General features: G+C 35.3%; 1 protein-coding gene across 2 annotated transcripts in view; it reads right to left on the bottom strand.

Annotated features, from left to right (window-relative positions):
* LOC134539386 (bone morphogenetic protein receptor type-2) overlaps window positions 1-16,757 on the bottom strand; it is a 141,197-nt gene that overhangs the window by 107,846 nt on the left and 16,594 nt on the right. For both annotated transcript variants that reach the window (XM_063381377.1, XM_063381379.1), the window contains exons 3-4: window positions 10,657-10,775; window positions 8,947-9,058 (exon numbers count right to left, since the gene is read on the bottom strand). In XM_063381377.1, coding sequence (XP_063237447.1) covers window positions 8,947-9,058; window positions 10,657-10,775 — 231 coding nt within the window. The remainder of the gene's footprint in view (window positions 1-8,946; window positions 9,059-10,656; window positions 10,776-16,757) is intronic.

The following is a 16,757-nucleotide window of genomic DNA, read 5'->3' as shown; positions in this document are numbered from 1 at the left end:
TTTTTCTAACATTAATGGGTGTATTAAAGTTTCTAGATTATTTTGGTAAGTTTACGGACAGTCTAAATTAAAAACTGTATAAATGGGTAGCATTTTAATGGACTGATGCAAGTTGCTGTCACCTAGGACTTAAATGCAAATTTTCGGTGATAACGCACAAGGTCTACAGCGGTAAACTTTCGGTATGTTATTAAGCATAGTCAACTCTACCACAGTACAAAAATTCAGCTTTGGACAAATTTTTCACAGGTTGTCTTGGTTTCCTGGAGTAACATGAAAGTCTACGCGGGGAAGGGCGGCTACCTGATCCGAGAATGAAGGATAGGGCGAGATGGGAAGCGAAGATAAGAGCTGGTTGGGTGTCCGTGTTGGAGAGAGAGAGAGAGAGAGAGAGAGAAAGAGAGAAAGGCGATATTGTGGAAGACCTTCGAAAGATTCCCGCTAGATGGCAGGCCTCAGAGCTGCAACATTCGACAACCTCCCCTCACAGAAGCTCTCTCGCCACTAACTTGCCAAATCTCACCCGCTAGCTTATATACGTGCTGGCTGGCCATACAGTAGTAATAAACGAGCATTTATGAAACACTTAAGCTCATTTCCAACAAATTCTGACGAATGACTGTTTTTTGTCCTGCACCAATCCCTTAAGTATGGAGGCTACTTAATCTACGTGCGAGTAGTTTCCTCTACGAACACATGCCACCAACAGTCTCAGGCGATCAACCAATATGTTAGGATCGTCCCATGATATATAATCAATCTCTTCATCTATCGTAATCTTCCTGGAATGTATGTTATTAATATTTTTAAGATGCAGTGTTTATCGTAAGCTTCATCAGAATAATTTATTTTACTATGACGATTCTATTGTTTCGGTATCAGGGCTTCATCACAACCTTCAATCTTGCAACCTTTAGGTGCTTCTTCACAGTCTCTGGTCTTCTCACCAGCTTCAGAGTCACTGTCGCCATCATCGCAGAAGTCTGCATCATCGCCTGGATTGCTGTAAGAATTGGAAATCATTGACGTCGAAGCTTCTTCATCTTCTTCAAGCTGCCTTTTTAAAGAGTCCGTCATTTTTACAAAGTACGGAGGATCTACTTGAATTCGGCTTGAGTGTATCCTCACTTTTCACTGTAATGATACTTCCATTATTGTCTTCTGTCTTCCATATATCATCAACACCCATCAATTAAAGTTCTTTGTCGAGTTCAGGAGAGCTATGAACATAATCTCGTTCAAGACAAGGAAAATTATTAAGATACATTCCTTGCTGCAGAACTTACACCTATGTCCTTCCGATACGGCTACAGACATTGCACAGGGATCCATATTAGTTACTGAGAATTAACAGCAGATGTTTACTGAGAGTTATAATTGGAACCATTACTTAAATTATTTCGTCTGCGACAGTTTATTTATCTCATGCAAGAAACTTGCTGCAAGTAGTTCCTATTCCCGCCAACAGATGGCATCAAGTGTTGTGAGGTAAATATTTTTTTTTTTTTAATGCTGAATGCGGGATGCTCACTCACTATCACAAGAGAAGGAAGGCTTCGCTAGACATCAAGGAAAAGTAAATACAGCAGCGACAAGTAAAAATGACTTTGGAAGTGTTGAATTCTACTGAAGAAAGATTTCACGACTGAAGTGGACTGGACACGAGGAAAGAGTGAACAAAAACCACCGACATCCACTCGAGACTGCAGCACATCCTGTGACAGCAGTAGCTGGTGAGATCACCAGGATGAGGAGGGGGGAGGGGGGAGGGGGGAGGGGGGAGGGGGGATGGGGGGACGACTCGACGGGACAATGCCTCGCTTGTGGTCTCGAGAGATGCTCTCCCGCCACTGGCCACGACTCACCACTCTGGTCTCTTTTTATTGGCTGTCCACAGGCCATGTGCTCGCTCCAGCAAGTCTCATCTCGCGTTGCGCTGCAGTCGACACGCACACACTGCCGTCAACAACCAGTCTCCAACGTTCTTGTTGCTACCGCTCCAGTTATGATAACCACAGTACCTCATTTCGGTTTCACATCCCCAACAACAGTGTCATTAGGGACGTTCGCAGGCTTTCACGGCCATCGTCTGAAGTAGCTTGGCTTCTGGGTTGTAGCCGTGTCCCTGGACGAATAATTCACCGACGTTTCGGTTGACATTGCAGTCGCAATCATCAGGGAGCTGTTACCTACTGAGTTACCTACAGTAGGTAACAGCTCCCTGATGATGGCGACTGCAATGTCGACCGAAACGTTGGTGAATTATTCGTCCAGGGACACGGCTACAACCCAGAAGCCAAGCTACTTCAATGTAATTAGGGACCAGACTCAGCAGGTAACTGCTCCCTGATGATGGCGACTGCAATGTCGACCGAAACGTTGGTCGAAACATCGGTGAATTATTCACCCAGGGACACTGCTACAACCCAGAAGTCAATCTACTTATATGTCATTAGGGACCAGACACAGAACAGGATCCACGCAATTTAGAAAGAAATCGACCTTGGTCTAAACCCGCTGAACACTAACCAACTATGAAACAGAAGTCAGGATGGCTCGACTGTTACTAACTTCTTTGGTAATGGCGATTGTCTCGCATCAAGCGGCATTCCATGCTGAACTAGTATCATAGCTATGAAAACATTAGTTGTAGTTATGTTTCGGAAATGTGCTTAAAATTTTATTTTAATACCTGTCCTTTTACAATTTTAATACTCAACAGTATATAGTAAATTAATCAAAAAAAATTTAACGATAATTTCTTAATTTTAGTTTGGTGTAAGAGTTTAAGATTTCATTCTCAGGGTCACAAATTCTTAGTCACAGTATTTCACAAGAGGATTGAGGGTTAACAAAAAAAAATTATCTTTCGTCACAGCCTATAGGCATATGTAGATTTTGAAGTAGCTATTTCTTCTGAAAATATTTTTGAAAATTATATAAACTCCTGGAACATTTTAAGAACTTTAAGTGGCCTACATAATATCCTATATGTTTGCCAATATTGAAAAAAAAAAAAAAAATTAACATTTTCTTATATTCAATGCAGCGAAAATATTTTGAATGTTTTTAACTTAATGCATTCAGCATTGAATGTCTTAACTAATTTCATATTATGCCTACCAAGGTATTTATGCAATATTTTTGACCTCCAAACACTATTTTTCATAATTTGCAATAATATCTGGTCATATAACAATTTTTTTTAACAAAAGTTATTAATAAATTCAGACAAATTTGATACTAAGGAAGTTATAATTTTTTTTAAATATCAACCCCTGTTTATACAATAATAGTTCATTTAATCAAAACTTACTTCAGCCAAACGTTTTTGATAGTACATCTATTAAAAAAATAATGACATATTATCTTTCTACCATTGTTATTTGCACCCTTTGCAGTAATGATTTGTGATATAAAATTTACTTTAGACAAAAGTTTTCAACAATATTAAAAAAGTTAAACAAAAATAAACAATTCTATTGAGTACATGGTAGGGAAGTTTTATTTATTTTCTTATTTCAATCCTAGGTTTTTTCAACACCTTATAGCAATGGTTCATTTAATCAAAAATTGTTTAGAGACAAAAGTTGTAGATAAAAACCATACTATTTACAAACAATTTGAACGATTATGATGGTGTGCCTACGAAGGGAGTTATGATTTTTTTTGTCCTGCAACTCTTGTTTATTCTACCTCTAGCAGTAATGATTGGTCGTATAAAAAATTATTTCAGATGAAAGTTGTAGATAATAATTTAAGGTTTTACTATAAAACAAAATGGATTTAATAGTGTACATGGTATGTAAATCATTAATTTTTTTTAAATTCTAACACTTTATTTTTTAACCCCCTGAAATAATCATTTGGTTTATCAAAAATGATTTCCAACAAAAGTTTTAGATAAAAATTATATGATTAACACACAATCTGTACAAATTCAATGTTGTGCCTACATAGGGAGTTATGAATTTTTTCCCCTCCAACCCTTGTTTTTTCAACCCTTTGCAGTTATGGTTGGTCATATGCATATCAAAAAATTATTCATACAAAAGATTATGGGATTACTCTTACGAGTTATAATACTTTCAAATGGATGTGATATTGTCAATATTAAGAGAGTTTATCAATTTTTCTGTTTTTCAAAAAACCTTCCCAATTTCTACCCCTTTGGTTGAATATTGCACATTAACTAACCGGACAGAGATTTTCTACTACCAGATTTTATGTATTAGTTAGGAAGTGATTTTTGAAAAACTGCAGCAGTTATTATATGCAGTAAAACTATATAAAAATTTTCCAGAAGTAGCACCATCGTAACAGCTACAATAGGTAAAATTTCTTTTAAATCTACTTAAAAGAAGTAACTGCATATAAAATAAGTGTTTCAAAAAAATTTTTTCCATCCAATACACATAAATGTGAAGTTTTTTACAGTAATGAAAAATAATTACTGTTGATATGTATCAGTCCTGTGGTTGCTAGCTATCTTTTGCAAGGTCCTCTTCAGAATGCAATCTACAACTAGTATCAGCTGCATAACAGATTAAAAATCTGGATAATAGGGCTATTGAAACACCCAGAGCACAACTTCAAGACCAAACAGATAAAATTTATAATTTTGTCAATAATTGTCTCTCTCGTATTCAACTCAAATCAGTTGCATGCAGCGAATAATAAATATTTGACTGCGAAACACAGAAAATTATTAAATTGGGAATGTTTGTGAATAGACTGGTCTCCTCAGTAGATATTACGCACCTCTGTCACTTTAGCCACTAGGGAGGCAGGTAGTCCGGCTTTAAATAAATAAATACACCAGATGTTCCATCAACAAGACACTCACCGTATTTTCGAGTGAAAACTTGTAAAAATAATCTTCAAATCTACATTTGGCAAGAGAAGGATAACAATTATTTACTTATATTTCCCTATAAAATTACCTTAATTTACTACACAAATAATTACTTCCCCCCCCTCAATAAAATTGTTTGTTCGACAATACTGCCTGAACGTGAATCGAACCCTGGACCAGCGTTAACATGAACACACTCGTAGCTTCGTGTATGAATTAGCAGAGCTGGGCGAAGCGACTGGAAGTTCTCGCAGAGCGGTGAATCTGCCAAGCACGAGGCTATACGGCTACAGGGAGCACGTCCGGCCGAAGGAGCGACATCCGGCAAAAACAGTATTCTGTTCCCTCTCTTCGCTATTCTTCATGACATTTCCAGATTCGCATCATTATAAATACCTGCAGTGACCCTGATATTATTTTTTTTGACGTAAACTGTGTAATTTTAGTTCATAAAGCTAACAGCTGTTCAGGCATTGCAACAAACCACTATCTCTCAATCGGCAATGAGGTTCTTGATATTGGCAACCAGGCCTCAAAGGTTAGTCAGAAAAAAAAAAAAAAAAACAGAGAACCAAATCATTACATCATGTAATTGACATCACACAACATATTTTGAGTGAAAACTTGTAAAAATAATTTTCAAATCTGTATCTGGCAAGAGAAAGATAAAAACATTTTCCTTTTATTTCGCTAGTAGATTACCTTCATTTATTACACAAATTACTTTTTTTTCCAACAGAAAATAGTTTGTCACCAAGCTGGGCTCCACCAGTAAAACGCTCGACATCGAAACAGCGCCACCAGCCTAGTTCCTACTCGGGCAGTTCCGTCGCTGGTCAAGAGCAGAGCCATGTGTGCGGGTGACACTTGACCGAGGAATTCAAGACGGACCACACAGTGCTTCCTCTGCGCCACATGTCAGCAGTAAAAAACCCGAGTGGCTTCGACACCAGACCACAGGACCCAGTACCACATTCACCCACTTCACCGGCCTTTACCGTACAACCACAACGCCATTGTACTACAGTAAACCTGTGTTAAGAAGTATCTCCAGGTGCTTATAATGTAGACAAATTAACAGAGAAATTTTATTATAAGGGTACAATTGTATGTATTTATAAGTTCACTGTTAAATTTTACAAAATTACTATGTACAGAAATTTCTACGTGGAATTTTCTTTGTGGATTTTTATTTAATATAAAAGTTGTAAAAAAAAATTAAGCTAAAATATAATTTCACCCAAGATTTTTAATTTTATAAAATACTAAAACCGGTAACTTGCTTTGCAGGGGTAGTTACAGCAATATGTAGGTATTATCATAGGGTAATTTTCATCCATTATGAAAACAGAGAATAGACTTTATCTTCCATTTATAACACACTACAGCACGGGCCACAATTGCAACAGGAACCGGGAGCAGCCTACTGCCTGTGTTCAAAGTTCCATAATAAATATTTTGTTTGCATTACTGTACAGTTTCAATTTATAACCAAGTTATATATGTGACATTATACTAACTGTAAGCTTGCAGAAAACAGTCAATGTGGTCATTATTTTCTGGTTTTATTTACAAGTACGTATTGCTGTATACATATTACGGAACCCTATTTTAGATATATTTCACAGAAATACTACCTATTGAGGCCGTTACCATGATGCAACTTCCGGAAAATTCTAAATATAGTTTTTAGTTTCATGGTCCAAAAATCCCAAAACCATCACCACCTCAAAAGTGTACGCACCCAGCCACACCCACTTCCACCATCACACACACACACACACACACACACACACCTACACCCCCCTCCCCCCCACACCCACACAAACTCACACACAGATATCACAATTTTATGGACATGATAACTGCCACAATTTTTCACAAATCACTCTTTCAAACTAATGCATTAAATATAGTATTGGAAACTCTCAGACGAGTTCGTTAATGGGCAATATCCAACCAAAGGGTTATAAATGGGGAAGGTTTTTTGAAAAACAGAAAAATATCTGCAGCTCCCATAATATTGAAATTATCACATCTGTTTGAATGTATTATAACTCATAAGAGAAATACCAAAATATTTTGTCAGAATATAAGTTTTTGATACGACCAACAATAACTGCAAGGGGTTGAAAAAACAAGGGTCAAGGACAAAATAATTATAACTCCCTTCGTAGGCACATCATCAAATTCCTTCAAATTGTGTGTTAATCATATAATTTTTATCTAAAACATTTGTCTGAAAATTTTTTAAGAAAATCAATAAAACTTCCAAATCATGCACTCTTATTGAATTAATGTTTATTTTTGGTCAACTTTTTAAATATTATTGAAAACTTTTGTATAAATTAATTTTATGTAATAAATCATTACTGCAAGGGGTGGAAATAAGGATAGAAATACAAAAAATCATTCCGTTTCTAATGGATGTACTATCAAATCCATTATCATTTATTGTAAAACTCCTAAACTTTATCTAAAACCTTTGGCTAAAGCAATTTTTGATGAAACAAATTATTACTGTAAAAACAGAGGTTGAAATTTAAAAAAAAATTCAAACTTCCTTAGTATAAAATTTGTTGAAATTAATAAATAACAATCTGAATATTACCTTAAACCTTTGTCCAAAAAAAATTGTTATACAATCGCGTATTAGTGCAAGGGATGATAAATAGTGTTTAAGGTCAAAAACAATTGCATAACTAGAGTCCCTTATTAACAAACTAACCCACACACTATAAAATATTATAATAGATATATAGTTATTAAAATTTTAAATAAAAAAATTACACACACAAAAATTTAACTAACAATTTTCAAATAAAATAACTACCCCATTGATAATATCAGCTAAATTCTATGCAATTATTTTAATGAAATGCTTTAAAATATTTCTTATACTAATAAACATCATAGCAAAAAATTTCACTTATGTATTTATTTATGAATATTTTTTTTTCCAATTTCAGACTATTTATGCCAGCAAGCTTGTTTACACTTATAAAATATTGTACTGACGTAATTATGTACCTATGAACTGTGTAAGTGGTTACACTCCTGAGAGAGAATTTATTAAGTTCACAATGTTCTTGTTATTTAATACACACACAATATAAAAGACCAAATTAAAAAAGGTGTGAGCTTAGTGATATAATTTTTAACAATCCTGAAATTACCCAGTTCATTAGCTGGCCCAGGAAAAGAGATTTGATAACTGGTGCCAGGTAATGTGGACATAGACTGTACCATGTGAAAATAAGTTAAAAATACTTGTACAGAAATGGGCTAGGTAAGTGCAACTATTATGTCATACACTACCAAGATGGCGGCCGTAACGAAAAATTGCAACGGTGACGTCATAATCCAAGATGTTGTCAGAGGCTTATCGGAGGCTGTAGACACGGATTCTTAAGCCTCAATATGGACATATCAAGCCGTTGGCATTTTTAAGGACTAAAAGGGGAAATTTGACCTCAAAACGGAATTATTCCTTTGAAATATAGAAATTTTTTATTTTTAACATTTTTTGAGATTTTTTGGCAGAATTGTTTTCCAAAAAATATATATATTTTGGCGGATTTTGGATAAATTTTGGGCCAGTTTTTGGCAAATATTGAAGGTCAAGGTTATCCAAGATGGCCGCCGTGACAACCGAATCCAAGATGGCGGAGGGACACCCTGAACCCTGGCGCCAGACATACATCTACACACTGCACTGCACTTAGTACAGGCTAGTTTCAAATGTCACTCAGGACACTGGTTGGGATGGATGTATCTCGGTAGACAACGTGCTCATTCAAAGACATTATTTCTCTGTTCTGCCGTGTGCGCAGTCGGGTTTTCTCAAGAGATACATCGTGTGAGAAGCCACACAACACTGTCGTAAACAAGTTCCCTCAGTGGTATCTGGGGCCATTTCAGCCCATCATTGCCACATTCTCATACACAATTTTCACCCGACATGTTCACTCGTAGAACCGTGAGATGCATGTGCATTCAAGGATTTACGGACAGCTTTCATCACAACAATGCGAGCCGCTAAGGAAAAGTAACAACAGAAGCACATGGGTTGAACTGGGACGAGTACTCACCTTGACCCATGATTATAACAGTGCTGCCATTGCTAGACGTGTCTTCTTGCCAAAGGGCGTAGCAGTGGTTGGTAGACTTGGTGCATTTCTCCACCTTCTGTCCCCCGATATCCTGCAAACAAAATGTTTTTACAATCCTGCACACATCTGCACTCAACCCTGGAACCTGCACAACAGTCATGCATTTCCTCGACATCACTGTCGTTCGAAGCCTCTTCTGCCATGAGGCTTTATCGGGCTCCTTTTAATCCAGCATTCCTGTTCGCTCGAATGTATTTCCGCTCGAGTCCTCTTATTACATGTTCGCTACTGAAAGCATACCAGGTATATGAAAAGAGTAGAAATGCCAGTAAAAATTTCGGCTCGAATGATAACATTTAACATTTCTGGGGAAGGAGTATGTTTATATTTCCAAAAGGTGCATAATCAATAATGAATACCACTATAACAACTTACAGAAACAGCTTCATGCCATTACAAACTAAAGCTGTGGTCTGTTTCATTTGGGGGATTGTCTCATTTTGTGACAATGCTTAGCCAATTGCCACTTGTTCAACATGAGCACAAACCAAAAAGGTTTGGCTAGGAACCAACAGGTCATCAATCCTATTGCCTCGACATACCATCAGTACTTACATCACCAAGTGGTTCCTCGATGATGACATAAGGAATTATGGGCAACAATGATTATCTACGACGAGGAAATGCACAGGCTAGTGAACCTAGAAGTGCCTTGATACAGCTGGAAGACAGATGAAATAAATAATATTTATTTTAAAGCTCAGTGGTGGTTACATTCTGAACATAAACATCTGCATAGTAAGGTTCAAAATCAAAAGTGCAACCAATTAAAAAAAAAAATTGTGAGTCTTTCAGTACTCACCAGAAATTTGTAACATCTAACCTCGGTAACAAGCCATTTCACGTAAAATCTAAAATCACTCGGATACAAAATTTAAAGTAGAAATTTTTTTTAAAGGTGTGTGTACTTAGGTACTTAGGTTATACTTATATGGCATTACTAAAATATTAACCTGAAACATTTTAAAACATATATTATAACACTAAGTACATGTTTGTATATTTCCTCTTGCTTAAACGTCTAAATCATTCTGTAGATACGTCCTACAAACGAGCCTTAACCTTATTAAGCTGATTCAACATTTAAGATTTAACAGTAAAAATTTAATCACAAAATTCTTTAATTTTTCATAACGTCAAATATATGAAGGCTAACAATTTTTTGTGTCTCTACAGTATTATGAATGCTGCGCTATCTCTACATTTCAATGTTGACTAAGAGTTGTCAAAATTTTAATGCAAGGATTCTAAAGTAATTTTTAAGTTTTCATTTATTTTTGTGGCCATAAATTATAACATAGAATATTAAAGGTTAGTTGTACTATCATCATGTCTTTTTTTTTTTTAAATATCTATGCACAGTATAAATTCTGTGATGTTCATGAAAGCAATATATACAAATGAATAATGCGCATCTGCCATATTTTTGATATTTCTAAGGCTTTCGCAGATGGCAGCACAGTGTTTCCACACTTACCTTCCAATCGACTTCTGGTCCGTTCAAACGAAAGTACTCCTACGAAATACAGTGTACCAAGAGCTAAGATGTTACAAATCAAAGAATTAACTGTATCTTAGTTTCACAAATAAAGGTCTATGCACAGTCGGCCAGACGCAGGGGAAACTGACCAGTATCTCGGCTGTGGAGTAGTCCTCCGAGGAGTCTTCGTACGGGGAACGCTGGACGGACAGGTGCTCCACGCTCCGGTACACGTGAGCACACGACCGCTGCTCCACGACTTGAGACCCTGCAATTAGCCCCCTCCAGCTATCGCACGGCGTCCGATCAGGCAAAAACTACAACCACACACCCATGCCAACCCGCATCTCTGGATTTTCTCCTTGCCGTCTACTTGTTTACCTGTCATCGATCCATCTCGAAAGATAACGCTGTGACCAATTCACAGTTCAGTTTGGTTTTTCAAATATGTCGCTTGACAAGATAGCATTTTTTTTGTGGTGCCAGTGTGAACAATCATGACGCAGACATGTGGTTGGTTCACGTTCGCAATCAGCAAAACTTTATTGTATTTACACACTGGTTTTAAGAGAGACAGTTTTTACAAATACCTAGGGAATCAATTTCTAGGTTTGTCAGGACCTTAAGGTAAATTTTTTTTTATAATATTTTATTTTATTTTAAATAAACATTAAAATGAAGTTTATTCGCGGGCAGATTATCCGCTTTGCGACTTATCCGTGTTCTTCCTGGGAAAGTGAGGGCTACTGGCAAGATGTTATACCAAGAATGCAAGAGTCATGACTTTTCAGAAACCCCCTACCCATTTGTTTCTTTCTGCCACTTCATTTTCTCTTCACGCATCAGTTTAGTTTCTGTCATCATGGTGTCAAGTAGCAGTTTGCTAGTGATTGTAGTTAATCGTGATTTTAGTTTACAATGACTGACAAAAGGAAGGGAAAAAAAAGTGATTTTATCAATTCTAGGGAAACTTGAATTAATAAAAAAAAAATGAAAATGGCGCATCAAAAAAGTAAATGCGCTTGCAGTATGGAATAGGAGAATCCACTATTAGAGATATATTTAAAACAAATAGATAAATTAATGCAATTTGCATCCACATCAGACTCTTTATCAATGAAAAAAAAAAACATGAAAAGGAGCATTTATGAAGAACTAGAAGCTGTACTTTTAGAGTGAGTGAGTAAACAGAGAAGTGAGGGAATTCCTGTTTCACTGCCTATAGTTACTGAAAAAGTGAAACCGTTTTTTGAAATGCTATATTTAACATTTAATGCATCATCAGGGTGGTTGAAGAGGTTTAAACAACACCACGGAATAAGAGAAACTGGACTTCACAGTGAGAAATTAAGCGGTGATGAAAAGGCAGCGGAACATTTGAAAACAGATTTTGAACGGCTTCTCGAGTCCGAAGGAATTTCTTACCAACAAGTGTACAACGCTGATGAGTCTGGGCTGATGTGGAAATGTTTGCTGGCACGAACACTGGAATTTGAGAGCGAGCAGCAAGCTCCAGGACATAGTCCAGTGAAGAGCACGTCACTATACTGACGAGCAGTAATGCAACGGGATCTCACAACCTAAAAATGGTAGTGATTGGAAAATAAAGAAAACCTATGGTTTTTTAAAGGGACAAGAGCTGAAAACCTACCAGTAAACCACTTCCACCAAAGGCTGGATGAACCAACAAATAATTGAGTGATTTGAAAAAAGTTCATTCAAGTCAAAGAACATTTAAAGTCTGATTGACGACGCCCCATCCCACCTAGTGGAAAATGTTTTAAGATTCATCGGTTTTTGGTGGAAAAGTCTCGTTGTGAGGGTTAAGAAATTTGTCCACTACTATGTTCTTGTGAGTGCTGTGATTGGGTGGTGAGGCCGTGAACCTGCAACTTCCTTCGGGCGGCACGCAGATGCGAGTAGCCTCGTCAGTCAACATCTGAACTAGGTACCGGTTGGTCACATATTGGGCATGGCTCAATAATAACATATTAATGATTTGAAGAGAGAATTTTGCGGCTGTGGTCCAGATTCTACAGTGTATAATGAGCCTTTGCATGTTTTGGAACTTTCAACTACAATTTTTGGACCACAATCGTCAGTATTAGCCCAAACCAGGATTGAGTAAATTTTGTCCATTGTTCCGAGAACGCGAGTCTTTCAGCTTGTACCATGAGTTTGTGTGCAAATACGGGACTTACTTGCGAACTGTATTTTAATATCCATCCATCAGTACCTGCAAACAGTGGACTTTTTTGTTTTGGAGTCAGTGAAGAGGTCATGTGAGACTTGTTCATAGACTCAAATTGTATTTATTTGTTCTCATGGTCTGAAATTGGCGATCATTACGGCGGGAGAGTTTTCATGAAATATTAATAAAAAAAAAAACAGTCAGTATCAATTTGTGTCTGACCAATCATCGACAGTACCATTTTTTTTGAAACCTAAATAATTTTCAGAGCCCAACTTATTTCTGCAAGAGATGAACGTACGCTCTAGACCGAATTTTTGAGCTAGATGGGAGGTCTGTAGTGTTACAATCTCTATATTATATTTTTGCAAACTCCTTGGCATCTAGTTCATACCGAACCCTGGCTTTGATTAAAATCATTACTTACTATGCATCAAATATTAACTCATTACTTCACTTTATTATCGTTAGAACATAATTATGTCACGATTCAGTAATTTGGAACATCAACTCTTCTGAAAGTGACAAACTAGAAAACACAAAATAAACATTTATAATTGTAAATCAAACACATATTTCAAGAGCTTGCCTATGGCCCTTAATTGATTGCAAACATATAAAATTTTAGCTAAAAGAAGATATATAGCTTGTAATCATATTGTATATTATAATTTAATTTTAATTAAATTTAATGTTTTCCTTGTGTAGGAAATTACATGTTTTTTTTTTTCCTCTATTGAGAGTAACCACATTAACATTACACCAATGAGAGATTTCAGAAATATAGTAGCTGACATGTTCAGATGTTAACTTTCTATAGATTTAAAGATTTTCTTAAATTTGTTCGCAACTGCTATAGTTCCAAAATAAGCTATAATTATTTCCTTTATATTCTGGGCTCAGAGTAACTTAATTTAACAGTTGTTCTCTGGAATTTCTCTGTACTCTAAATAAAATTAATGATATTATATACAGATTTGATAACTTAGAAAAATATGCTGACCTCAACAGTAGAATAGGCATGATAAAGTTGTGTACTATTTTAAATAAATAAAAAAAATTTAATCAAGTGTTATCTTATATTTATATATCATGTATATTAATACAATATGAACTCAAATGTAGTAATCCATTTTTAGCAAAATTAAAGCAATTAATCCATATAAATTTAGTATCATTAAATATATATTTTTTATTACAGAGTTAAAATAGTTTGGATTCAATAGTTTATTATAAACATTTTTTTATTAAATTTCTATACTATTTTTTTAATATTTGTTCGAGTATCGTGCAAAAACTAATTGACTGATTTTGATGAAACTTTGTGTGTTTAAAAACTTATGATTAGACTTAAAAACTGGTTTATGGGTGATTACACCAAAGATGGGGAACATTTTACCTTAATTTGTTTGTAAAGTTTTTAAGTATACAATTATATGTATTTCGGTATAAGACAATATACTGATCTAGATTGGGCCAGCCACTTTTTTAAATAGTTTGCGAGTTATGTGGATTTCCCTACATTTGACTTTCAGGGGACTGATGAGGATAACATGGTACGGATGAAATACACAATTTCATAGGAAATCATAAGATTTATTGTTACTTTAAGCATGTTCAACACCAAATATCTTAGAATCTAATAATGGCACATATCTTTAGAAATTAATCACATTGGTAACTATTGAGTTTACCTAAAACTTTGTAATACTGAGTGTACTATTTCAGTCTTCAAAACAATCTTCAAACATTTTTATTCTTACTAGCTGATGCCTGGAACACATTGCAATGCTCAATCATTTTTTTTTTCTGTAATTTGTTTGAAGTAGGTACTCATATACAAAGCATTTCTCTAAATCTCTCTAATTCTCTATCTATCTCTATGTATATTTCTATCCCTCTATATATCTGTCTATATATATCTAACTCTCTATATATCACTCTATAGCAATGAAAATATTAAACATCAATTTTTTTTACCTATCTATATTTTTATTTGTTTTACCTGTCACAAATTTTGAACGAACATTTACACTTTTATTTATATTCATAATACTTCAAGGTAGTTTATTTTAACAGTAAACAAAAAATCCACAAACTCAAAAATTCTGACAAAAATGAGTTATGTCTTAAGGTAATTTTATTCATTCACTAGATATCAATTGTGAAATACAATGACTTTAAAAACAAATAAAAATCAGCTTTTAGATACAATGAAAATAATAGTTCTAAAACAATAATAGTAGTTTAAAAACATAATAAAATTCTTAAAATTGGTAAAATACCCTGTTCCCTTTTGTGACCAAGTATGGTACAGGTAATTTTTTATTACTTGATATACTGGCAAATGACACATCACTTTTGTCCAACTTCAACAGAAAGCAATCGTTGTAACAAATTTTGAGAAAAGTCACCCTCAACTCACACTCTTCATCATCAACAGCAGAGCAGATCCCAGCATAATGATACGTATTCTGTTCTCCATGCTACGTACTTGACCAAGACATAATCTCCACTGCTATAGCGACTCTGATGCTGTGCTTTCGCGCAGTCACTAACTCCTGGCATTCCCAAGCTAGAGTTGTAGAGTTGCTATTGTTGTTTCTCACGTAGGCAGATAGTAGCAGCCTATCATCTTCCAAGTCGGTGAATACAGTAGAAATGTTCAGATGTGTATCCGGTAGTTCTGTCTCATACCTAATTGATCACATACATCAGGATCGCAGAAACAACTAAGCGATTTCACTGTAAGCTGGCTTGATAAATAAGCAGAGCCTGATGCATAGCGTCCCTTTAAAAACGACCACTTCGGACGACTTTTCATTAATTAAGGTGTTCATTTGCTCAATTTTACTTTTTTAAATCACATCAGCTCGTATCCCTTGACATTTCTCACGAATGACAGCACCAAAGTCGTTCAAATCAGTTACGTCACCTCCTGAAGCAGTCACTAGATCTGCTGTTCGCTTGCGTGTGGCCCCTACACCTTAGACATGTTTCAGAGTTTTGATCTCAGCAAAGCATTTCCAACATAATTTTACAATTACTCCCTGTTGTAATATTTGCATTTTTTTAGAGCAGCAAGTTGAGGTCCATGTTTTTGTGGTTCGTGCACACACAGTTACCGTGGTTTGACAAAGTATGACCCAAAATAGTTGTAGTCGAGCAAATAAGAAATAAATGATTTCCTACAAATGGAACAGATTTCAAAAACTTCTTGTAAAGATTTTCAAAGTATCAAGCAAGTGTCGTTTCGGTTTTTTAATTTGCTTTTGAGTGACAAATTCTTTCTTTCCGGCTGCTAAGCAGAAATTCCTGCTAAAAATTCCTGGATATTTTTTTGGAATTGTATTTTGCCATGCTTTTTCATTGAGTATATAAATTTATGCCTTGTTTTTTTTGTATGTCAGTGCTTTATTTTTGATTCTCCAAATTTTATATTTGTCTACTACACTTCAGATATAACTTGTTTAAATCCTTTTTTCATGACTCTTTACTTTCATGTAGTTTTCTTCTAGCTGAATTTTCATGACTTCATCAAAAAGGGCCTTCTTTACTAATTCCTTTTTTTTTTTTTTTAGCTGCATTTTCACTCAATTCTTCAATTCTCATTTTTGGTGTTTTCTCAACAAATTGTATGACCTTTTTTAAGTGTTTTATGCTTTTGATGCTAAGTATTTAGTTTTGTTTTAAATTTTTAAATAATGGCATTAATTTTTTTTTTATTTGGCTGTTTTTATACTTATTATCTTTGGCTTCTGTGCTTTTTGGTCTGTGTAAATGATATGTTTATTTTCTTCAGGAACTACTGATGGCCCTTCATCATCCGTGGTTGAAGGTGTATTCAGACGTACAAAATTACTCGCGTTTTGGTTCAATGCTTGCTTTTGCCTATATTTAGATTAATATTGTTTCCACTTTTTTCCAGCTATCCAATGCTCGCGAGGTGTCATTTGTTTAACAGATTTCCGTTGTCCTATATCTTTTTTTTTAAATATTGCAATTTTTGTTTTTCCTTATACCATGCAAATTTAATTGGTTCACTTTTAATTCTGGTCA

This window comes from Bacillus rossius, chromosome 15 (assembly GCF_032445375.1).
Source record: "Bacillus rossius redtenbacheri isolate Brsri chromosome 15, Brsri_v3, whole genome shotgun sequence".
NCBI lineage: Eukaryota > Metazoa > Arthropoda > Insecta > Phasmatodea > Bacillidae > Bacillus > Bacillus rossius.
This window is presented reverse-complemented; position numbering and strand designations above follow the sequence as displayed.